General features: G+C 48.4%; 1 protein-coding gene across 8 annotated transcripts in view; it reads right to left on the reverse strand.

Annotated features, from left to right (window-relative positions):
- The window catches only part of GTF2I (general transcription factor IIi), a 1750178-nt gene that overhangs the window by 583901 nt on the left and 1140874 nt on the right, over window positions 1–25403 (reverse strand). For all 8 annotated transcript variants that reach the window (XM_078679426.1, XM_078679427.1, XM_078679425.1 and 5 more), the window contains exons 21-22: window positions 14438–14496; window positions 2558–2662 (exon numbers count right to left, since the gene is read on the reverse strand). In XM_078679426.1, coding sequence (XP_078535552.1) covers window positions 2558–2662; window positions 14438–14496 — 164 coding nt within the window. The remainder of the gene's footprint in view (window positions 1–2557; window positions 2663–14437; window positions 14497–25403) is intronic.

A 25403-nucleotide genomic window follows, 5' to 3' on the forward strand; every position in this document is an offset into this window, starting at 1 on the left:
AGAGCAACCATTCTGAATTTTTCCTTCTGTTTTTATTTGTTTAACAGAAGCAAGTCCAGAATGGGCCTGAATTATCTGCTTGGGCCTTTTTTTCTTCTGAAAACATACAAAGAGTATATACGTACTCCCCTTTGAGAGAAGGGGACCTCCTCTATTGCCTTGCAAAGTAAAGTGCAGACTTCATTCAGTAGTAGCATCCGCTGAAGGAATGAGGCTTTTGAAGGTGGAACAGTCAGAGGAGAGGACTTGAAGAGAAGTAAACTTAACACATTTTAAGACCCAGTTGTCGCTGGTGATTGATGTTCAGATGTTTGGTGATACTTCCTCCTTCCTGCAGGCCCTCCTCGAAGTCCTGTCTGTATTCCCTAGGTGGCTTTTCTGTAAATCTGTCCAGTGAGTCCCAGAGGGACCTATCATATCGTCCCACTAATGCTGCAGTGCTAAACACCTTCATGAAAGAGGCAGATGTGCTGCACATTTTCATGCCCATGGAATCCAAGTGTTTACTGCAGAGGGACGGATGATGAAGCTGCAATGGAGTGCATCTTCTTGGAAGCGGCTATAATGAGAGTTTGGTGGGGAGTCGGTCCTCAGAAATAAAGGATCTTCATCTGGAGCCTTATATTTCTTTAGTGTTCTTGCTGGAGCTGCGTGTAGGGAGGCTGGTGCAAGAAAACTGTCCATTACTGGTTGTAGCAGACCTGGAAACAATGGTGTTGAGGAAAACCTATGATGTAAGGTCTCGAAAATGACTGATGATGTTGTGGTAGGTGCTGGAATATCAATGTTTAGCTCAGCAGCCCATCTAACCAATACCTCATTAAACATATTCAGGTCATCTTCTGGGGATACTTTCACTGGTGGAATGTCGTTAAGTGTTGGTAACCCCTCTTTGATGATTTTGTGGATGTCGACCATGTAGGGAATCTACGTGCACAGTGGGTTGATCTAGACCTTCAAGATCTTAGTGCAGGCGTAAACGATCTTGTCCTCGTCCTGCGTCGAGATCTACTCCTCTCCATGACCTGGTTCTTTGCCGAGGAGTGGTCTCCTTAGGTAACTTGGATCTTGTTGGGGACTTAGGAGGGCTAGCTTGTGCCAAGCATACTAGAATAGACTTAGCTTTGGAGACTGTCTGCGGGAAAGACTGTGAAGGTGAACATGTCCCAGAATACTGTGAGTCCAGAGTCTGTGGAACAGGCCAGTAGCAGACACTGTCTAGTCATCATGGAGAGAGGCAATAGGGGCCCGAGGAGACTCTGGCTGATGGAGAGATCTTTGTTTCCATGCACAGGCTGGGAAGAAGCTCCCGAAGATGCAGCTGCAGCTGGTCCTTGTGATACTCGTCTAGTAGACGAGTGATGCAACGTAGTCCAGTCAATGAGCAAATGTTGGCTCGACATCAAACGGCAATGTGCCGACGTCGATGGGAGTCTTGTGTATAGAACACAATGTTTAGCAGGTGAGTGAGGCCTCGATAACGAACGGCGCCTCGCTGCTGTGTACGAAGAATGCCTACGGGTTTGTCTGTCTCGCCGTCGATTGCTGTCTGGTTGCAACCGACAGATGTCTGCCTCAACAATGAATGGCACCTGGTTGCAGACGACGGTGGTTGTCTTGGTGTAGTGTGGTTCGACGTCGAAAGGCGATGTGGTAACGTCTACGGAGTTCTCGTAGCAGTATGGCTCTATGAACGGCAATGGACGGCAGTCGACAGAGTTTCTGTCATGTGTACCTGTTTCGATATTGATCGGTGGAGACCTGCCATAGACGGTGACTTCTCCCTGTAAGTATTTGCTGATGACGAGCAATGGTGAGATAACGATGGAACTTTCGACAACATGGGCTACGACTGCTTGCTGTAGCGTTTCACCATAGATGGAAACCTTTTGGGTGTAGAGTCTCTCTATATTGGTTGTCGACGTTCAATCGCTCATAGCGGGTTTGCAGGTGAACAGTGCCTCGTGGTTGAGGGCACTTTTGACGTCGATCTCGATGGGTAACAAATAGGTATTTTCCTACAGCAAGATACTGAACTTGTTACCCTTTTCTCACGCCTATCGGAAGATCTGCCTTCACGGCTCTACAGACTACCACTGGCAAAGAGACTTTTTGTGTTTCAGTAGAGGCACCCAATGGCAAGTTCACCTAAGTCTAGGTATAGTATCATGGACACCAGCATTCTGTAGGGCCAAGTACAAATAATCATCAGTGTAATGAGAAGGCACAAACCTTCTACCTCCTCCTAGTCATCTTCAGTCTCTAACTGACATGTTTTCTGCAGGTGCAGCACGGTTTAAAATCTATATATTTGAGAGGAAATTTACCCTCTCTGCACACTGTGCAGCAACTGGAAGAATTCAAAAGGTGAGGAATCGGCAGTTAGAAGTATCAATCAAAATATTTATTTTGTCAAAAACATTGGAAACATTGAGCTCAAATAAGGGTTGGACCGCCAGGTGTCAAGAGCCATTCTATAGAACACTCCAAATTGTAACCAACCAGCTGTAACCAACTGCATTCAAGAAGACTCAATTTGAAGAGGGAAGGTACAGACCTGTTTTTGGGGAAGAGTTCAACTGCTCCTTGTTACTGCTGATTTGAAGAGGGAGTGGACTGGAGAGATGACTGGGTTGTTGAGATGGTGGAGGAGTCGCAGCACCTATAAAGGAAGGTGAAATATACTGGTCATATTTGCTTAAATGATACCTCTTGCACTCAACGGACCAAGAAAGAGACAGATTATGCTCTGAAATGTGAAGAAAATGCGTGGGCTTCAGAATCCAAACTTTGGAAAAATTTGCAGTGTTCGGAAAACGACCGCGGTCACTGAGCGAAATAGCTAATTGGGTTTCAGCTTACCACCACCTTCATCAGATCAACAATAGGGTAGCCTTAAGCCACATGGGACTACTAAAGCTACCACTTTAGAGAGAGAGGAGTTAATGTACAAGTTACTTACATTCGGTAACGGTGTACCTGGTAGAGACGATTCTATCCGCAGATTCATTAACGTAGAATTATTCCCAGGCATAAGACTGGATCCAGAACATTTTCTTTGCCACAGCATCTCTGCTCGCCGGGGTGCGGTACCACGTGACTCCGCCCTGCTGAACAAGTTACTTACCTTCGGTGACGCTTTTTCTGGTGGATACAGTGTCTTCCTGTGGATTCCTCACCTTGTGAATTCCTCACCTTGTGAATAACCCCGTGCCAGCAAATTCGGAAATTCTTTTGTAGCTTCGCGCCGACGTCGTAGAAGTACGGCATCGCGCGCGCTTCTCCGCTGATGTCACCGACTCCATAATAGGCCCACCTCGGCGTGATGACATCAGTTCCGCCCTTTTTTCTGTGCCTTCGAGGCACACGGACGGATCAACAACAGTAGATATACACACCAAGTACATATTATCAAATAATCAAAACACAGTGTGTAGTCCATGCAGGAAAGCAATTATAATAACACATTTCCTTTGACATACAGAAAATCAGGTATAGAAGAGTGGACAATGGGGAGGCGGGTGGGTCAGTGAGGAATCCACAGGCAGATACTGTATCCACCAGAAAAAGCATTACCGAAGGTAAGTAACTTGTCAGTGGATTCCTCACCTTGTGAATAGAGTCCCACGGCAGTCCCCACTCCCGGAGGGTGTCCACTCCCCTATACCAGAAAATCCTGGAGGACAGAAAGCGCAAAGTGGCCGTCCCTCCTCACTTCGGAATCCAAGCAGTAATGCTTCGCGAAAGTGTGAGGGAAGCCCAAGTCGCCGCTCTACAAAGGTCCTCTACAGGCACACCCCTAGACAGAGCAGATGTAGCAGATCTTGCTCTAGTAGAATGTGCTCTCAAACCTTCAGGAGGTTCCTTACCCGCCAGAGAGTAGCATATCTTGATGCACAAGACAATCCATCTTGACAGTGTGCGCTTGTGCACCGCCTTGCCTCTTCTGGCACCAATGAAGCCCACAAAGAGCTGATCATCCACTCTGAACTCTCTGGTCCTGTCATCGCCTCTTAGGGTCCAGGCGATGAAGCCTCTCCTCCTCCTTGGAAGGGTGAGGGGGAGGATAGAAGGTGGGGAGGATAGAAGGTAGGAAGGGTAATGGACTGCCCCATATGGAAAGGAGTTACCACCTTAGGCAGAAAAGCAGCCCTGGTCAAGAATGGGGGCTTCGAACTAAGAGCTTGAAGCTCACTTACCCCTCCTTGCCGAGGTAATCGCAATCAGGAAGACCGTTTTAAAAGACAACAGTCTCAAGGGACACTGATGCAAAGGTTCAAAAGGCGAACCCATTAAAAAAGTAAGCACAAGGTTCAAGTCACATTGAGGAACAATAAAGGGAGTAGGAGGAAATTTATTTGTGAGACCCTTTAAAAAACTCAAGACCACAGGAGATTTAAATAAGGATGGCTGATCCGGAAAACAGAGAAAAGCCGACAAAGCCGAAAGATAACCCTTAACCGTAGCAACAGCAAAACCCTGCTGCGACAAAGAGAGTGCAAATTGAAGAATATCAGACAATTTAGCCTTCAAAGGGTCAATGGACTTCTCTCCACACCAAGAAACAAACTTAGTCCATCTATAAGAATAAATAGATTTTGTGGAATCACGCCTGACCGATAAAATGACATCCACCACATCATGTGAGAAAGAAAAGGAATTCAGGTTACCCCGTTCAATCTCCAGGCATGAAGGTGTAAGGTCTGGAGGAGGGGGTGCAGAACCTGCCCTTCCATCTGAGAGAGGAGATCTGCCCTGAGAGGGAGACAGAGCGGCAAGCATGAGGAGAGGTGTAGAAGATCCGTGTACCACACCCTTCTTGGCCAATCCGGGGCGATCAATATGACTTGGGCAAGGTCTTGGCGAATCTTCCTCAGAACCCAAAGAATCAAGGGTATGGGAGGAAACACGTAAAGGAGTCTTGAGTCCCAACTCAACTGAAACGCATCCCCCAACGCTCCCTGCATCGGATACTGGAGACTCCAGAATGACGGGCAGTGAGCGTTCTCGTGAGTGGCGAACAGGTCCACCTAAGGAGTCCCCCACGTCCGAAAAACGTGACGTACTACCTCTGGATGAAGCCTCCACTCGTGGTTGGCTGAGAACTGCCGACTGAGACTGTCCGCACGTACGTTCAGAACTCCGGCCAGATGATTTGCCAACAGACAAATCTGATGGTCCTGAACCCAGGACCAGAGACGCAGAGCATCTCTGCAGACACTGCGACCCCACTCCTCCCTGCTTGTTGACATACCACATTGCGGTAGTGTTGTCTGTCAGGACTTGAACCGACTGACCGCGAAGGGAAGGGAGGAAGGCCTTGAGCGCCAGACGTATCGCCCGCAACTCTAGAAGGTTGATATGAAGCAACCTTTCCTCTGGAGACCAAAGACCCTTGATCTCCAGATCCCCCAGATGAGGACCTCACCCTAGAGTGGATGCATCCGTAATCACCGTGGCCAACGATGGAGGTAGATGGAAGAGCTTTCCTTGAGACAGATTGCCCTCCACGCTCCACCAAGACAGATCCTCAGCAGTTTCTCTGGAGATCCTGATCGACTCCCTGAGATCTCCGTTGTGTTGATACCACTGCCTGCGGAGGCACCACTGGAGTGCCCTCATGTGCCAGCGTTCATGGTTGACCAGCAGAATGCAGGAAGCCATCAGACCGAGCAGACAAAGGACCTTCAGGACTGGAACGACCGCTCCATTGTGAAATAAAGGAATCATTTCCTGTATGTCGCGAATTCGTTGTGGAGGAGGAAATGCCCGACATACAGTTGTATCCAGTACCGCACCTATGAACAGGTTGCGCTGGGAGGGCACCTGGTGAGATTTGGGTACATTTATCGAAAAACCCAACCTGTACAACAATTGAGTTGTAACCTGCAGTTGATGGAGCACCTTCCGCTTTGATCAGCCAATCGTCCAAATAAGGGAATAGCGGTATCCCCGACTTTGAGATGTGCCGCCACCACAGCCATCACCTTGGTGAAGACTCGAGGCGCAGTAGTAAGACCAAACGGAAGGACCGCAATTGTTGCGAATCCACCGTGAAATGGAGATACTTCCTGTGCGACTTCAGAATGGGGATATGAAAAAAAGCATCCTGTGAATCGATCGACACCATCCAGTCTTCTTCCAGCAGCGCTTGAAGAACCTGTGCAAGGGTGAGCATCTTGAACTTCGCCTGCTTCAGGTAAAGGTTCAAGATCCTGAGATCCAGAATTGGGCAAAGTCTGCCATCCTTCTTGGCGATCAGGAAATACCGGGAGTAGCATCCCTGACCCCTTTCCTGCTCCGGAACCACCTCTATCGCACCTTTTCTTAACAGTGCCAGAACCACCTCCTGCAAGAGCAGCAGGTGGTCCTCTGTGCAAACCCCTTGGCAAGGAGGGTAATTCGGGGGAAATTCCCGAAAGGGTAGAGTATACCCATTCTCTACGAGATTGAGAACCCAAAGGTCTGATGTTACAGATTCCCAATCCCGTAGAAAATAGGCTAGCCGGCCCCCAACAGGACCTGCATGATCCGGAATGGCGGGTCTAGGGCTGCTTTGCTGTTGTAGGAGGGGGGGTGGGTAGAGGAAGAGGAGGAGGAGGATACCCGACGTCCCCGAGGACGAGCTCTTTGTCTGCCCCTGAAGGATTTATACAACGGATTTTGTTGTTGATGCTGCTGCTGTTGTGACTGCTTGTAGGGACGAAAAGAAGATCTTCCAAAGCCCCTAAACCTTTTGCCTACAGATCCTCTAGTTTGCAAACCCAAAGACCTGGCTGTTGCCCTGCTGTCTTTGAACCTCTCCAATGCAGCATCAGTCTTTTTACCAAAAAGGCCTGAACCATCAAAGGGTAAATACATTAAAGCAGGCTGAACATCTGCAGAGAACTCAGAAGTCTTCAACCAGGCAGCTCTTCTGGTGGCAATCGAAGACCCCATGACCCTAGCTACAGAATCCGCTGTGTCCATTCTGCTCTGTATGACCTGCCGAGCAGCAGCCGGAGTGTCAGCAAGCACCTCATTAAAAATGTTCTGTCCTCTTCAGAAAGTTTAGGGGTCAACTGCTTTACAGTATCCATCAAGGCATGGATATAACGACCCAGGAGTCAGGCAGCATTTGTAGATTTGGGGGCCATACTTGCTGATGAAAAAACGTTCTTCGCAGATTGGTCGTGCTTTTTTGAATCCTTATCTCCAGGAACCTGGGGAAAAGCACCTGCAGATCTATTAGAGCAGGCTGCCTGTACCACTAAACTCTCCGGCAAAGGATGAGAGGAAAAAAAGTCTGGGTCCCCAGGAGCCACTCTATAACGCCTTGCAACGGCCTTAGAAACCGCAGGAGTCGTAAGAGGCCTACTCCACACCTCCAGGATAGGATCCGTTAAAGCATCAGTAAAAGGAAGCATAGGTTCCACCACAGATGAGGGAGAATGGAGGACTTCAGTCAAAATGTTTGATTTATACTCCGCAGTGGGCAGAGTCAAATTCAGCAGATCCGCTGTCTTCTTGATAACCACATGGCAGTGAACCACATCTTTAGAAGGGGCATACGACACCGAGGCTAAATCCCAATCAGGGGACAGTTCAAGCCCACTTGCCTCTCTTACATCATCAAAATAATCCTCCGATTCTTGAAGCTCACCCTCCTTAAACTCATCTTCCCTATATCTCTGCTCCTCCAACAGGCGCTGGGCTTCACGCCTCGACCTCTCCTTCTGAAGCGACGTCGTCGGATCTGGAATAGACTCCGAAGGAGCCGGGGCCGGCGTCGAACTCGGAGCCGGCGTCAAACTCCGAGTCGGAAGACCATGCCGAAGATCTCGTGGTCGGTCCGGAGCCGGCGACGCAGGAACCGGCGTCTATGACTTCGGCTGCGCCGAGAGATGCCAAGGCGGTGTCGGCGCCGGCAAGAACGGCGCCTGAGCATAAGCTTGGGCGACTCCCAAATTGTATGCCAACGGACCCATGGGACCATCCGGTGCTCCAGAGGGGTTCATGGCTCTCGCATAAACACCATACATGGCATTTAAGAACTGCGAACGGTCCTGTCCTGGCCCCGGAAAAAGAAGGTACAAACCAACTGGTTGCTCTCGAGGAGGCTGCAACGGAATAGACTCCTCTTGTTTTTCGGGTTGGTGAGCCGGAGTCGTCTAGCCCTGAGGAATGGGAACCTCTTCCTCCTCCCGAACTGGAGACCGAGACAGACTTCAAAGCCGACCTCGACCGCCTCGATCGTGACCTCGAACTCTTCTTGGCCTCTTTACCTTTTAATTTGGCAACCAGGAGTTTCACCTCATGTTCACAAAGAGCTTTTGGATTCATCTTCCTACAAGAATGACAACCCTGGACGTCCTGATCCGAACTCAGGCATCATATACAGTCATCATGCGGGTCCGTGATTGACATCATCTTCCCGCATTCACCGCACGGCTTGAAACCAGTCTTCTTAGTCGACATCACGACAGGAGACAGAAACACTGAAAAAGACAGAGAAAACCACAATAGTAACAAAGTTACTATCAACGCTACAGAGGATCCCTCGAAAACCGTTCGCGTCGACGACGCGGAAAAAAGGGAACTGATGTCATCACGCCGACGTGGGCCTATTATGGAGTCAGTGACATCAGCAGACTCGCGCGCGATGCCGTGCTTCTATGACGTCGTCGGCGCGAAGCTACAAAAGAATTTCCGAATGTTGCTGACGCAGGGGGATATTCACAAGGTGAGGAATTCACAAGGTGAGGAATACACTGGCCGATGTATCCATCAGAAGTAATCCGCAGGCCTGACAGCAAGGCACATAAGCCCCACCCAGGCGCACCGACGTCCGTTTACTTCGAAGAACTTTTCCGAGCAACAATGCAGAGCCATCACAAACAAAAACTGTGGGAATATGGGAACAGTGTGCTAACACATCAGATATACAGAAAGGGAAGAAACCAACAAAAAGAACACCACAGCGGACCAAGCACCTCAAACTTCAATAGTCCCACACCGTGTAAAAGTTCTGTGCTGTATAACCTCCAAGACCTGCTGTGTTTCGGTCCCACTGGATTTCCAGATAACTTGTAGAAACATGGAGGCAGCACCAGTTTAGAAAGTAACTTGCAAAGGCATCTAGTCGTATCAAACTTCTTTTTATTGTTCTTTTTTTCAAAAGTGTAAAAGACAGCCAGCGCGTTTCGCTCCCACCCCGGGAGCTTCGTCAGGGGAGAATAAAAATCAAGGTCTGGTTTGAGTATTTCCAGAAACTGCAAGGCAGTATAACGTTGGGTTTAAGCTTCAGATCAGTGAAGTTGTCAACAAAAAGGTTCAGTAAGTAATCTGTGGGGTATATCACTGCAATTTGATTATTGCCGAAGTAAAGATGGGGTACCAATCGAAGTGATGTATAAATAGTGGCAAAAAGATAGTCGATTTCGTTTTGCCGGTTAGTCGTGTAATCACTGTAGACACTAATTGTAGGGATGTATATTAAATATTTATAAAGCGGTATTTTCCAGTACGAATCTGATGGTGATGCCCCAATACGATAGGCAGGCCTTAGTAAGCTGCCAAGGAACCTTGTTCTGAGGGCTATATGTAGCCGGTGTTGTCCTACAAGTCGGGACGCCAAACAAGTGGTGAGGAACAGCACCATCCGGGACAATGCCAGGCACTGTGGTACAGAAAGTCATAGAAGGGAGAGCAGAGCACAGCTACTGCGAAGCAACCATGCAAGTAAATACAACCTCCTACCAGGGGGCATGAAAGCATGTAAAAAACGCCACAGCAGGCGAAAAGGGGGTAGCAACCCCATCTATAAACAGTGAGGGACAAGAAGACCAGAACAGAATGGTAACGACAATCCATCCCAAGACAACACCAGCAAAGAGAGGCACAGTCCCTGTAAAGAGCTAAGGTTCAAGGCACAGCCAAGAGATCCCAACTAAGAGGACTGCAGAGGAATCAGAAATTTCAAGCAATGGAAAGGGAGAAGAGCATGAGTAGGCCCCACACTGGAAGACCATGGTGCAGGGACGCAGAAGTACCAATGAGTCCATCAGCCAATCACCAGAAAGGAAGGAGTGGTTCAAACAGAACGAGCATCCCACTAGAGAGGAAGTGAAAGAGGACACTCGCAGAAGGCGAAAGCACCCAGAGGCAGGCGAGTGCAGAAGACCAAGCTGAAGGTCAACGCAGAACAGGGAGGAAAGGTTGGTCGTGAAGGAATCTGCAGCTATACTCGTTTCTACAAGATACACCGTTACCAAAGGTAAGTAACTTGTACATCTGATAGAGACTACTAGCCGCAGATTCCTTAATGTAGAATAGATACCCTAGCCATACCCAGAGGGGAGGAGGGTCTGCGAGAGAGCCCCACCAGCTTTGAAGAATACAGGGCCCCAATAGGGGATGCATCATTGGGACCGAAAGAACGGTCCATCCCCCACCAAGAAGAAGGAAGCAAGAACGAGGCGAAGGGAGGGCACGATACCCCAAGCCCCAAGAAATTGAGGCAGAGCCCTCCACAGGAGCACACACACTGAAGGGGACAGTTAAAGCAGCCTCAGCCTTGAGCCAGCGGACAAGGCAGGTACGGCCCCACAGTCCAGAAAGGCAGGCGTGAGAAGAAAGATGCAGTCTCGCAGGCTCCAGCAAAACTAGAAACAGGAGCACAAGGGCACGCGCCAAAATCCTCGGCTCCAGACCAGAAGAGCAGGCGTATGCAGTCGGCAAGTATCATGTAGGCGAGCTCCCAGACCAAGCAGAGTGCAAGACGAAGGCAAAGACCAGGAAAATCCAGAACAACCCATAAAGGAAGACATAAACCGACCCACGAAAGTGGGACCAGTCAGAAGAGAAGAAATACGTAGGACGAACAAAGCCGTCAACCAGAACACAGGAAATACTAGGAAGCCTATCCCCCTGTAAAGCCAGACAGAGCGCCAAGCCGAAACGCCGGACAAAAAGGGCGAAAACACCACAGCACAACGCCGCAGACGGCATGCCAAAGCTGGTCCAGCCATGCAGCGGATACTGAAATGACAGAACCTGGAGCAGCATAAGCTACGCCCAGACAAGCTCAAAGAAACCGCACCAGCGGTATACAGCTACGCCCGAAAAGGCGAGGAACCTGCAAAAAGGGGTCCACACCCTCCCAGCGTAAGACAAAGCTATACAATAGCTACAAGTTCCCCACTTAGGGTATGACACGTCCCAAAGAAAACATGGGAACCACTCTTAGGAAAAAATCCTGCAGCAGAGAACAAAAACATAAGACCTGCGGTAGGAACCAAAGACGGCTTAGCAGTCAGCCAAAAAATACACACTTACCAGAAGGGGTTGAACCAGCAGCCAACAGAAAAGTGGGCCAACCAAGGTACCCCGAAGGCACGTTAACCTACACATAACATACAAACTGGCCACTCAAAACACCAGATGCCAGGGAGCAGGTGGGAGAACGCCTCCCATCAAGCCCCAGAGGATCAACAAGTCGACCTACGGAGGAGGAGGAGGAGAAGGAGGAGCAGGAGGAGGAGGAGGAGGAGGAGGAGGAGGACAGAGTCCCGCAAGGGGACGCTGAATGGCAGAGTCCGTATTAGGAGTGTTAAACAAAAGGACACCATCAAAGGGCAGGTCAACCAAACGCTCCCTAATATTCTCAGGAAAAACATCCCGAAGCCAAGCGTGGCAACGGAGGCCAACAGAAGCAGGCATAGCACGGCCGAGAGCATCAGAAACATCCAATGCTGCATGACGAATAAACGCGGCAAACTCTCGACCATCCTACACATGGTGTCGTAGATCAGCACGGGCACACTCATGGGAGACATGAGAAAGAAGGGACTCCACAGAATCCTACAGGCTGTAGGTAGCCCTGGTAAACACACAAAGAGTGTTGAATGCCCGCAAAGCAGCACTGGATGAGGCGAAGATGTTACGCCCACATGAATCCAGCCAACGGGCCTCCCGAGAGGGAGGAAACAACACCACAGGCAAGGACGGAAAAGCAGTCCTTAACAGAGAGCCTTGGGTAGAACCGTGGAAGGAAAGTCAGACTGGGCCGTGCGGAGCAGGACGGTGGTGATGCAGGAGCGGCTGAGGCACGGATCACCCGTGGCAGGACGCCCCCAAACCCCCAGAAGAGAGTTGTGGAGCGACGCTTTGAAAGGAAGGAACAGTTCCCGTCCACCAAAGCCCTGGTGGAGTACTTCCAAGAGATTATCCGTAGGTAATGGGGGGGACGGGGTCACCCATTCGCAAAATGCCAGCATCGTGGAAATAGCGCGAACAAAGGCAACGGTGGCCTCCGTAGGGCATCGTGGGGGAGAAAGCAATTCCTCCGTGGGCGACGGTTGCAAACTGAGCTGTCCGTCCCCAAGTCCAGCTAGAGGGGGAAGCGGCCAGCTCCTGAAAGGTGGGGATGCACTGACGAGTGGGGGACCTGAGGAACCCTCGGGACGGCGAGGAAGCCGGTGGAGGAACCAACCGCGAGCAGCGGAAAAGACGGTCCGAGGACTGAGGCTGCGGGGACAGCAAGGAGCCCTCCCTGGAAGACGCCAGTGAAAAAGCAAGAATGCGGCGTACTGTCTCCGGAGAAGAAGAGACCAGGAAGTGACAAACCTCCGGAGAGGGAGGAACCTCTGGAGACGAATCAAGGACCCGACCCAGTGGGGTACGCCACAGGTGCCGACTCTAAGTCGATCGATGCTGGAGTGGACACCGGCGGCGCAGACTCGACCACCACCACGTGCTCCCTAGGAGAATGGAGCGGTGTCATAGCCAGTTCGGCTAAGGGACGGCGCCGGCTCAACCTTAGACGGGGCAGCCATCCGCGTAGAGGACCGAGAGGGACTCGGGAAAGCACCCCAGGCCCGACCTCCACCCGCGGCACCGTCAGGGCCGGGGAGGAAAGCCTTCGGCGCTGGCCCGGGCTCTGGCGAGGCAGCTGCCTGCTCAGAGGGTCGAGGGGAACTCGGACAAGTCCTGAGCCCCGGCGACCACATGCGACGCCACAGGGAGCACCGTAGGGATCTGTGGTGAGGCAGGGTCGCCGTGTGTCGTAGAAGGGAGCCCAGAAGGACTGCACTTTGACGACACAACCCTTCATACAACCTGAAGCCTAACCCTTTGGCGCCGGGGCCGAAGCCGCCGCCGGCTCCGCGCAAGGCAAGGGATTCACGGACGTCTCAGGAGGTGGAGGAGGGGCTAAAGAAGCCTGCAGAGCCACAGCGTAGGTTGTAATTTGGGCCCTAGTCACCCCGACGCCGGTAAAAAGCAGGTAGGATGGCGACAGGCGAGGGCGCAAGTCCCGAGGGGAGCCCGCACCCTCCGCCAAACGAGGACAGGGCCTCAGAGACAAGCTGCAGGACCTACCAGTCGGCAAGCAATGCCCTTGGGGCCGTGGCGAATGGCGATGTCGCAGGCGGAATCGGCGGCTCCCGGCTTCCGAGGCAGGGACGGACGCTGGGACGACACCGACCTGGAGACGCGGGCCGACAGCATTTTCATCCGGCGCTCACGCCGTGACTTCGGTTCAAGGTGCTGACAGGCGCTGCAGTCCGTCGAGTCATGGTGCTCGACCAAACACCACATACAAATCAGGTGAGAGTCCGTCACCGACATCTGACGTTCACAAGAGGTACACGTCTTGAAGCCCGAAGGCCTTCGCACACTGATCCTCTACGCAAAGTGTGAAAAAGAAGGCCTGAAAACAGGCCAAGACATGATCTGGATCCGAGTTGCACGCAGAAAAGAGGAAAACTGACGTCGGCGTGCAGGGGTGGGGCGTATGTGACCATGCTGACGTCACGCCCGCGGACGTCAGGGCGTAGTCACGTGGTACCGGCGCGCAGAGATGCTGTGGCAAAGAAAATTTTCCGGATCCAGTCTTACGCCTGGGGATAATTCTACGTTAAGGTATCTGCGGCTAGTAGTCTCTATCAGATAAACAAAATTAACTAAAGTATGCTCTAACCATCAATAAACAAAACTGGAGCATGCAAGATGGCCCTCACAGGTGTCAGCAGACATATCCCTTAGAAAGTATTACACTCATGAATGATCTAACATTCCCAAAGACTGCCATGATCACACATTTTCAGTTAGTTGCGAAGGACAAATTATTATTATTATTATTATTATATGAAACTTGTAACGCGCTCAGCTTACCCGGGGGCATCCCGGCGCGAAATTGAATGATGGATGTGCAACGTTCCACGAAAAATTAAGATGAGATAAATGAGCACCTCGAACTGGTATAGCCGAGTAAAAGTGATGTGTAATAAAACTGTGCCAGAACAGAACTAGAACCAAAAATGAAAGTGTTGGCTAAAAATTAAAAGTAATGAAGATGATTCTTTAAAGTGTTAAATGGTTATGTCATCAGAAACATATTATAAAAAAAATCTTTCAAGCATGAGATGAACAGAAAAAGAGAAGTAAAGTATCTTACCTCCAGCCTGTATTTTGTTAGCCAAACCAACAGGTAAGTGAGCAAGTACCAACTGAGGTCTGAAATTGAAAAAGATTTGAAAAAAAGTAAAAACTTTTCAAATAATTAAAAAGAAATACCAATAACAGTCTGTCACACACTAGATGGATTTTCATGTAGAAAAAAAAAATCTGTTCTAAAACGAACGCACATTAAACACTATTAAAAGAAACTCACAAACCAACTTTGTAGGTAGTGTCTCTCTGATCCACAGACTACTTCAGAATTCCATCTTACTTCTGAAACTATGCAGATACAAACTCTGAAATAGTTTCCTAACATGGATACCTGTATTTTATAATCATTTAGCTTTTGGTTGTAATTGGTTTCTATCACTCAATATAAACAATTCTGGTGAAATATTAATTAATGGCACTTGCTAAATTAAACTCATTTAGTCATAATTTATGAAAATGTTCGCCTCCCTTGGTCCTCAAACTGCGGCAATAGTCATTGGCGGCGCAACGCCCTCGCAAAAAACATCAGGAAAGGCAAAATAAAATGACACTCATTTTATTTCTTCTTTCCTGTTGAGTCTTGGAGGTGGGGCTTGGAAGGTGACAAAACTGAGGGGAGTGGTAATGCACTCCCTTCACAACACATGAAGGTTTTGCCGGTTGTCTCAGGCCGGCCACACCGTCTCCGATCAGCCTCGGCCCACTTGGTGGTAGTACCCAAGATTCTGAGGTCCCGGATGGGCGGCCGGTCCTTCAGGTTCACCGCAGCGAGACTGTGGAACTCCCTTTTGTTGGGCCTAAGGGGTCTGGAAGATCTCTACTCTTTTAAAAAAAAGCCTTAAAAACCTATCTGTTCCCCAGAACAATGTAAATGGACCGGATGCTGGAAACATCATGTATGTGTCATTACAGTCTAAGCGTCAGGATGGCCGTCGGGTGACAGATATAGCGCTATATAACAACGCCTATACATACATACATACATGTGCAGTGCAGCTTTCTCCAACCCCAGCTGCATTGCTGGGGTTGGATAAAGCAGGCACATACTCCCAGTCTGTCCTGGAGCGAGCGCAAATGAAGGGTGTTTAGGCCAATCCTGAAGCTGCTCTTATGTGAGAAGCTACAGGATTGGCTGCGGGGCATTCTGGGAGCCTGTGCCGATGAAGAAGAGCAGACTAGTGCCCTCCTCACTTTGCGACCCCTGTGCCCCCTCTCAACTAACCACCCACTCATCACAAACAACGGCCGCTACTGTATATAGTTACCTGGAGGTTTAACATAAAAAAAATTGTTTACAATAATAATTAGTGCATTAGCTTAGGCAAACATTAGAAACAGAAGAAGTTACTTACCTTCGGTAACGATGTATATTTAAGACACATATGTTAGTTATAGATTCCTTACCTTAGAATTTCCACTAGACAGTTTACCCGGATCCAGACAATTTATCTCTTGGCAGGCAGTATCCCTGCGTGCCGGTAAGTGGTGTTGGTCGACTCCGCGTCTGTCGGCGGCGGGATTAAGTCACAATATCTACTTAGACGACGCCCCTGTGCACTGACGTCAGTTCTGACACGACTTTCCACGCCAAAAGCGTAGAGCCATGCAAGACACTGACCACTGGTGCACATAACTAGGGCCCTTGAAGGGAGTCCCTATCCCTAGAAGTTATGTTATGTTAAAGAGATTTGTACAGCGCATGGCTGCCCTAGCGACTGGATGCCCCAGCGCTACCAGGTAAAACATTACAAGATAAAAAACAGGTGAGGTGTAGATTTGTTCAAGAACAGCCACGTTTTTACAGCCTTCCTGAAAGCCAGGTGATTCTGGATACCGCTGATAGACACAGGCAGAGAGTTTGAGAGTACGGACGCCAGTGCCTGAAGTCAATTCGCAGAACAGGGAGGATGGGTGGGGCGGTAAGGAATCTATAACGAACATAAGTCTCTTACAGATGGAAGAAAGGGGATCCACAGTCTTTGCTGTGCACCATGCCACAAACTCGTTCCATCTAGAGGCGTATACAGACGTCGTTGAGGGACGCCTGGCTGCCAAGATGACATTACAGACTTCAGGTGGAAGGTCAAAAGCGGCCAACTGCCGCCGCTCAATCGCCACGCAAGGCAGTGGAGGCTGGACAGTTTCGGGTGGAGGACCTTCCCCTGCTGCTGCAACAGAAGATCCTCCCGAAGAGGCAGTCGGATCAGAGGATCAATGGCCATGCTCAAGAGCATTGGGTACCAGACTCTTCATGCTCAGTCCGGAGCCACAAGTATGACTTGGGCCAGGTCGCGTTTGATCTTCAAGCACTCTGGGCAGAAAGGCGTACAGGCGGAAAGACGTACACAAGGCAGCAGTTCCAATTGCATCGAAAAGCATTGCCGAGCAAGTGCCGCCTTGGAAATTCCAACATGCAGAACTGCTGACACTGCGCGTTGTCCTTGGTGGCGAACATATCTGACCAAGGCTCTTCCCACTGCTGAAAGAGAGCTTGCACCACCTCCGAGTGAAGACGCCATTCATGGTCCATCATGCACCGAAAGTTGTGCTTGTTATCCCTGACATTCAGGGAACTTGCCAGGTGTTGAACCACCAGGGATATGCCCTGATGGGCCAGCCATGTCCAAAGGTTTTGACATAGGGTCTATCTGTGAGAGTAGCCACAAGCCCGCCACCTTACGCATAACATTAATACCTCTGCATAACTGTTCTATCTGCAGACAGCCGGGGATCTGTAACCGTTTTTATCTTTACTACGGACGTGCCTTAGAACACCCGGCCCGCCCGCTGCCTCTGTCTAAGTAGGTAAGAATCTAAATACAGCTTTTTTACCACAGTCCATCCATTAGCTATCTCGTAACACTCGATAGCTTAGCAAAATATTGCTGCTAAATATCGCTGTTTTGAATCTTAGACAGCCAGCTGGGGGCGTATCTCGTGACATCAGCCCGCCGTTAAAGAAGTACTCAAATAGGTAAGAAGGCAGTTTAACACTCGCGCCACGCTAAGCATTTTAGAAGCCTGTAATACAATCCAAACTAATAAAATAATTACCTGTTTATTTTACTCAGACACACGGTGATGTGAATTAATATTTCTTCGCATGGTCACTGTGTAACGTGACATTATCCGTGCGCGCAATCAACCTAAATACAGGTAAACAATCCAGAAAAGCATTTCAGTTTTTAAAAATCGGCACATTATTAACCGCTCTTAATAAATCAGGTGACAGCTCGACCATAATATCATGCAACCTGATTCACTACGTTGTTCATAGTGTCTGCATTAAAATATAATGTCTGCATTAAAATATAATGATCTGTACTTGCAGATACTGAGCGTACTGTAACTTAATAAACCGTTTGCGGCTTCACGTTAAACTACATCAACGGATCCTAACTATATATAGGTAAGAGACAAACTAGCTTAGGGAGGTTTAAAAGATGTCTCTATCTGCACGTTTCTAAAGATCTCTCCCTTTTGCCACATCATTTTTTACTATAGACCTTCGACGGCTTGTCCTGGATAGGATTTCACCTGATGTTATACATGACCTAAATAATTCACGTACACACAGACATTAGAAAACATGCGGCTCTTATCCATCAGGAATATTTCCACACAGGTAACACAATGATGTCATAGCTATTAATGTTATAATTCGGGTTTTAATAACGCCCTATGTATCTGAAGGTACTCTCCTACCTCTTATCTCTAACTCTAATTCTTTCTTTTTCCATCCTTCCTTCTTTCGACTTTACCATTTACACTTATGCATTCAGGGCTATGTACCTCCCTCCATAGTCAAATGTGAAAAAAATCTCAATGCTGAGTTAATATGAATTGTTTAAAGTCGGAAGTTATGTATCTCTCTGTAACCAAACGCGCAAATATTTCAGTGCAGAGTCAATATAGAAGGCTAGAATAACATCATTGGAACTGATCTAATAGAAGCCTCTGTTCTTATTTGCATGTTGAGGAAATGAATGTATATATTTTGTATATATTATTTAAAAGTTTCTTCATGTTGTTTGTTAAAGAGATGCAATTCAAAATGAAGCAGTATATCAATGCAACTTTATTAAATAACTGGCAGATACAAAGTCATTAACGTGTATTAAGACTATTTAGCATAAAGAAAAATTATTAAAACATTGTTCATTTTATTTTCAGTATTATGATGGTATTATGATGGTGTTGTCCTGAAGAAGACACTTCCAGCGTGTCGAAACGCGTAGACAGGAAACCATCCTTTCTATCTTACTGTATACAACAATGTATTAATGTTATCTGTTTTTATCATATTTTTTATCAACATATCAATGGTCCAACGTATGATATTTCTTATCAAAATGTATTAAAATATATCTTTTTATGCTAATTTAGTCTGTCGTTATCTAAATTTGACTTTGTTCATTTACTGAATCGTGCCAGTTCTTATGTTCATCTGCCTGGGTATGTTACCTTACACACATTAATTGCCCTGACCCAGGAGTGTGATCCATATCAGGGGGTCCTTGTTATTTCTCATAGTGTACCAAATCTGCCCACTTGACAAACAATTCCTTCCAGCTCACCTCCTTACTTCCCTAGGTTTACATATTCATACAGCGCCACATACATATTTTTCGGAGACACAGTCTCTTTCTTCCCATTACACCCTGATAACAGACGCGGATGTCAGGGGCTTTCACTGTCATTACTTTACCCACCCTTAATCTGTGTTAACTCTAAATAATTCCGTACGAACCCCCCTCTCCCCTCACTTGTGCTCTAACGGAGGGGAGATCAGAGCCTTTCCCATCAGTCTTTTCGCTGAGGGAAGGAGGGACCTTCGCTTCTTTCTATCCGAGGAGTCCTGCTATCTCCCCCACCCAAGACCTTCATAGAGGAAACCTTAAGCCCTTGATTTTCCTAAGGGTCTGTACTCCCTTCGGCTAGGCTCCACAGCAGCTCAGAAAAGCTGAGCGTGCTGGAAAGCAGGGCCGCGGCCTGCTCAGGGTATATGGGTTAAGGAGGAGGCCAATCCCGGAGAGACACGTCAGCTCGTCCCCAAGAACACGCTGCTTATGCCCGTCCTGAGTGCAAAGTCCGCCCCGCCAAGAACCCGCCCACCATCTCCGTAATGGGGGCGGTCCCAAAACGTTGAAACTCCTCCCACGGCTCAACCCAGCTGCCTGTTTATGTCCTTGCATCCAGACAAGTGACATCATACCTACAAGTCACGACTATTGCCTTTGTCAATGGTTGTTAGTTGCATAAGATAAATAAGCAGCAACTAATACTGGTTTCCTTAAGGTAACCGCATTGGCATGTCCCCGTGCTCGATCCTCTCATCTAAAGTGAATATGTGCAAGACGCAGGAAAGGGGACGTTTCTTCTAGTCTCCCGCCAGAATGAGGTGCCCTAACCCGGCGTCACTCGTAGTGCAGTGCCTGCTCCAGCTCGCGAGTCTTGCTTTTGTTTTAATTATTAATAGTGGGAGGCGCCCTGGCAGCCCTAAAGTCTTTTAAATGTTTGGAAAAGTCACTAGAGGGATTTGCAGTACAATTGCAATTGAGATTGCAATTTCTGAATGGGGCACCTTGCACGCAGGCTTCTCTTTGTAGGAAGTGGTACAAAAGGGGGTGGTGATGGACGGAGCATCTGAACCAATCAAACACTCACACCCAGTAAACAGTTCTGGGTTTAATCCATCACCGTTCTTTAGCCCACTCTGCCACCCCAGTTCAGACATGGCCATATGCAAATCAGTCTGACCCTGTGCCTCAAGGGAACAGTCCAGCCCTAACTGCCAAGCCATGCCTTCCCTGGACCGGAAACAAGCTTCCGAGGACCGGTTTCTGGCATTTCAGCCGTCTTCAGCCCGGCTTGCTTGAATCCAGTGGCAAAGTGAGCAAGGGACTCACGTCTGAGCATACCCTGCCAACTTATGGCTAACAAAGTGGTACAAAAGGGGGTGGTGATGGACGGAGCATCTGAACCAATCAAACACTCACACCCAGTCAACAGATCTGGGTTTAATCAATCACCGTTCTTTAGCCCACTCTGCCACCCCAGTTCAGACATGGCCATATGCAAATCAGTCTGACCCTGTGCCTCATGGGAACAGTCCAGCCCGAACTGCTGGACTGTTCTGAACTGGGGTGGTGTGGAGTGCAAAAAAACGATGGATTTAGGCCCAGATCTCTGTACTGGGGTGAATGTATGACATTGTTCTGCATTCTGTCCATCAATTGTTGGTTTTGCATTTGTCACCCCGAGTGGGACGGGTATGCTCAGACGTGAGTCCCGTGCTCTCCACACCACTGGAGTCAAGCTATCCTGGCTGAAGATGGCTGATAGCCAGACACCGGTCCTAGGATGCTTGATTCCGGTCCAGGGAAGACATGGCTTGGCAGTTCGGGCTGGACTGTTCCCATGAGGCACAGTGTCAAGGCTGATTTGCATATGGCCATGTCTGAACTGGGATGGTGTGGAGTGCAAAAAAACGATGGTTTTAGGCCCAGATCTCTGTACTGGTGTGAATGTATGACATTGTTCTGCATTCTGTCCATCAATTGTTGGTTTTGCATTTCTCTTTGTAGGAGGCACGTTTTCTTCTGAAACATAAAACCGATACCACAGTGGACAGAAGTTACGCCACTTGGCTTGCAACTGAGGAGAGTTTTACAGCGCTCTACAATAAGTAAACCGATTTGTGGCACTGTGCGATATATCTCCGCGCTTACTGTGTTTGAATTGTGGCTCATGCATGAGTGCGGCGCGTGTGTTGACCGTACATTACCTGTGAGCAGCTGCAACCCTGTGCATCAAATTGTGTTCAGAGCTCTTAACTTCTTCCAAGTCTACATGTTCTTTACACGTATGATAGAGGTACCACCAGCCTGGCGCCTGGTTATGTTTTATGTAGCCGGTCCCCCGAAAGCTCCTGCGCTCACCTCTCAGTTCATGTGACCTCTGACTCCCTAGATATCTTAAACTATCTTTGTCAGATATTGTACACCTCTTATAACGAATATACAGCGTTCGTGTAAATTATTGGCTACAAATAAGTCTATTAACTGCATTCAGTGTATTCAAGTAACAAGTGTCTACAAGGGTTATCTGTTTAGTATTCATACATATTCAAGCAAAAACAGGCGTGCCATTCAGATAGCCAAACCACGCCCTATTAGTAACCAGTCAATTCTAACAAGAGCACGTGTTTCAAAAAGCCACTAAACGGCTATCCAAGGCCATGCGCGCTTTCACTTTCCAAGCTGACCGGAACAATGGCAGCCCCTTCTTTAAAATGAAATAGGTCTTGCATATATACAACAGTTTTAGCTATTGGCATTGTAAATAATAATGGCTTTTATTTATGTGTTAATTATCAAAACGATAAATAAAAGGCATTGTCATTTACAATGCCAATAGTGTAAACTCTCGCAAATGCGAGACCTATTGCATTGCAAATGCTTGTTAATTATGTCTCCTAGTGTCGTGATCCCAGCCCTTGAAACCCTGTAGTTTCGCCAGCTCCGGCAACCACCCCACTCCCATAATGGTGTACCTTTAGTTAGTTTCTTGCCCCAATTCATCTGTCGTTCAGCCCCTTTCCAGGCTTTAACCACCCTCTGTGTGGTGGGTAGCAAACCTCGCACCCCAATCACCGCGTATAGATAGTGAAGATAGGAGTGCTTCTGGAATTGGAGTCTCTCGAGGGCATTTGCAGAGCGATCTCCTGGAACGTGGCTCCATTCATTGATTACTGTTAGATGTGTTGCTCGATAGTACGCTTGAATATCTGGAAAGGCAATTCCCCCGTTATATTTGCTGCGCTGTAGTGTTTGCAATGCCCCTCTAGGATGGCCCCCATCCCACAGGAATGTGCAAAATGTTGTGATGATTGTCTTAAAGGTGGTTTCCGGGATTTTATGATACGTATTTTGAAATATATACAGTAATTTAGGGAGCGTTATCATTTTCTACATGGCTACTCTCCCTAGCAGCATCAGAGGGAGTCGTTGCCACCTAGCAACGTCTTTCCGGAATTCCAGGATTTGGTTAATGTTGCAAGTAAGTCAGTCAGCCACGTTTGTAAAAATAAACAGCCCCAAGTATTTAAAACCCTCTTCGGTGATGTGTAAATGTTCTGCTATTGAGTGTGTGTCTCTGAAGCCTCCTACGGCTAGAGACACTACTTCCCCCCAGTTAATGTTGTATCCGGAGTGTTTGCCTTATTCCTTGACAATTTGGAGTATCAGAGAAAGTGTTATGTCAGGGTTGGTAATATAAAGCAACATCATGTCCGCATATAGAATGATCCGTTCATCTATAAGCTGACCTTCGGTGTCTTGGAAACCTTCAAGTCCTGGGTGGGTCCTAATTCGGCTCGCCAATGGCTCCAAGATCAACGCGAAGAGCAGCGGGATAGAGGGCATCCCTGTCGGATTCCCCTTTGGATGGGGAAGTCAACTGATATTACTCTATTGACTGACACTGGCTCTAGGTTCAGTATATAATAGTCCCACCCAGGTCATGAATTCTTGTCCAAACTCAAATCTCGTAAGGACTTGTCTCATGAAAGGCCAGTGGACAGTGTTGAAGGCCTTCTCCGTGTCTAGGGAAAGAAGCATCTCTGGGGTGGCCCTGTCCTTCACAGTGTCTAACCAATTGGCGAGTTGACGGAGATCGAGGAGCGGGGCTTGGGCCAGGCATAAAGCCTGATTGGTCTTGGTGGATCAATGATGTAATTACTGTTATGAGTTGTGCCGCTTGGATAGAGGCCAAAATCTTCTTTTCAATATTTAATAGCGATATTGGGTGATAGGATCGGCAACTCTCTGGGGGTTTGCCTAGCTTTGGTATAACCACCACTGTGGCTTGACTTAGATCTAATGGCAGCGTCCCCTCTTCCAGTGCCGCATGGAACATATTTAACAGATTGGGTCACTGAGCGTTCATTCTCTTGGAAGTATAGCTCTGTCTCCGTTCTTATTACTCCTGTAACTGATTTGCCCCGGAGCTCCCATGCATTCTGTCTCCAATCTGGTCTCTGTTACCTTTGCCTCCCACCGTCAGCAAGAGTGGTGAGTTGTCTGATATACCACCTTATCTACTGTTCATATTTCGCCTGCGGGGCAAAGAATAATCAAGTCTGGAAAAGACCCTCAGTGCCCCGGAGAAATAAGACTAAGTGCGCTCTAGTGGGTGTTGTTGCTGCCACAGATCAGTCAATATCAGCGACCTCACAAAGTACGCCAGTGGGGTGGGGACGTGCATTCCTGTGGCAATGTGCGTATGGTCTAGGCTTGGGTCCGTTACATCGTTAAAATCACCTCCAATAATATGCGTGGATGTGCCTGATTCTAGTAGTATCTTAGCAATTGCCTCTAGGGTTTGGGTTTACATTCAATGCTAATTAGTGTGAGTTTGTATCGTCCCCATTTACCCTGGACTGCGGCAAAGGGGGAGGCTCTGTGGCAGTTCTGTAGTTTGTCTGACATTCAACCTTCCTCATCACTATTTCTCTGCTGCTCAAGTGTGTCCTCTGTGTTTTGTGTCTTGGTGCCCTGGTTTTTCATACAATTAACATTCCTGAGCAGTGGGTGATCACTATGTCTGCGAGAGATTCCTTGTCCGATTGGTCTGTGTGGGTACTGTCCCTCTGACTGGAATGTTTTTTCTTGGCTTGGACCTGAAAGCGAGTCTTAGACCGATTCCGAATGCATCTGTGTGCCAGGTCTGTACAGAGTTCCCTTCAGTGGAGACTCCGTCCGCTTGTTGTGTCCTCCCCTGAGCAGACTCCGCTTTTTTACTCTCTGTGGTCAGGCTTCCCATCGCGCTGTTGTTTCTTTAGGTTGTGACTCACTAGTTCTCTTTTCTTGTCATAGCATGGGGGTGTTCCTCTATCCAGGCCAATGTGTTGTCTGGAAGAATCGCGAAGTGCCTGGGAAGATAACTTTGAGCTTGGCAGGGAGGAGAAGCATGTATTGGATCTGCATGGCTCTTAGTTTGATCTTCACCAAGTTAAATGACCCCCTTATCTTCTGCACTTCCCTAGAGTAGTCGGGGAAGATTATTATCTTGGTGAGTTGGAGTCCCCCCTATACGCTGTGACTGAGGATTATATCTTGATCTTGGTAGTTTAAGAACCTTGCTATTAATGGTTGCAGGTGGTGCCAGTGGGTGGTCTCACACTGGGCACCCTGTGAGTCCGTTCGATGATAAAACAGGATGAGAATATAGCCACGGGGGGGGGGGGTGCGGGGAGGGAACCAAATAAAACAAATTGTACCTGTGTGCTCTATTTTACGCGTTGACCACTTTCCATGCGACCTCTCTCATGGTTGCCTCGAGGTCTTTGACATCTGACTGTAGTTTGTGTGTCGTGTCTTCTACCTCTGAGATGAGTTTCAGCATGGGTCACCCTTTCCGCAATATTGCGCATGTCCAGGTGTAGGAGGGAGGCCTCTGATTTTATTTATGCCCTCAATGGCATCTCTGGAGGCGTGGAACGCTTTGAATAATGACTGTATTGTCTGGTAGTGCCGGGGATTCTCACTCAGTTTCCGTTGGTGGCAGGAGCACTTTCGTGTACTTATCCATTTTGCCCTGCTTTTGGGTTTTTGGTTCTTTGTACCTCAACCTTATTTAGGTGGAGGGGTTAAGTCTTCCAGTAGGTTAGTAATTATTTCTGTGTTTCCTGTCGGAGCTCCACAGTTAGGCGCTTCGGTGCTTCGTCTGCGCCCTTCAGCGATCCAACAGTGCTGTAATGTTACTTTTCTTCCTGTTCCCCAGCTCTCAATGTGCTCAAGTCCCCTCTCTCTATACTGGGATTTCCACCATCTGTCCTCTCTAGCCCGTGTGAAGGTTTGGCACAGCCCTATTTTCAACGCAGGTGCGACAGCCCCTCTTGCCAGTGTACCAGCCTGGGTCACCAATACCGCACGGCGATGGGGGCCGCAAGCCGCCTCGTCGCATCA

Source organism: Lissotriton helveticus, chromosome 3_1 (genome assembly GCF_964261635.1).
Source record: "Lissotriton helveticus chromosome 3_1, aLisHel1.1, whole genome shotgun sequence".
Lineage (NCBI taxonomy): Eukaryota > Metazoa > Chordata > Amphibia > Caudata > Salamandridae > Lissotriton > Lissotriton helveticus.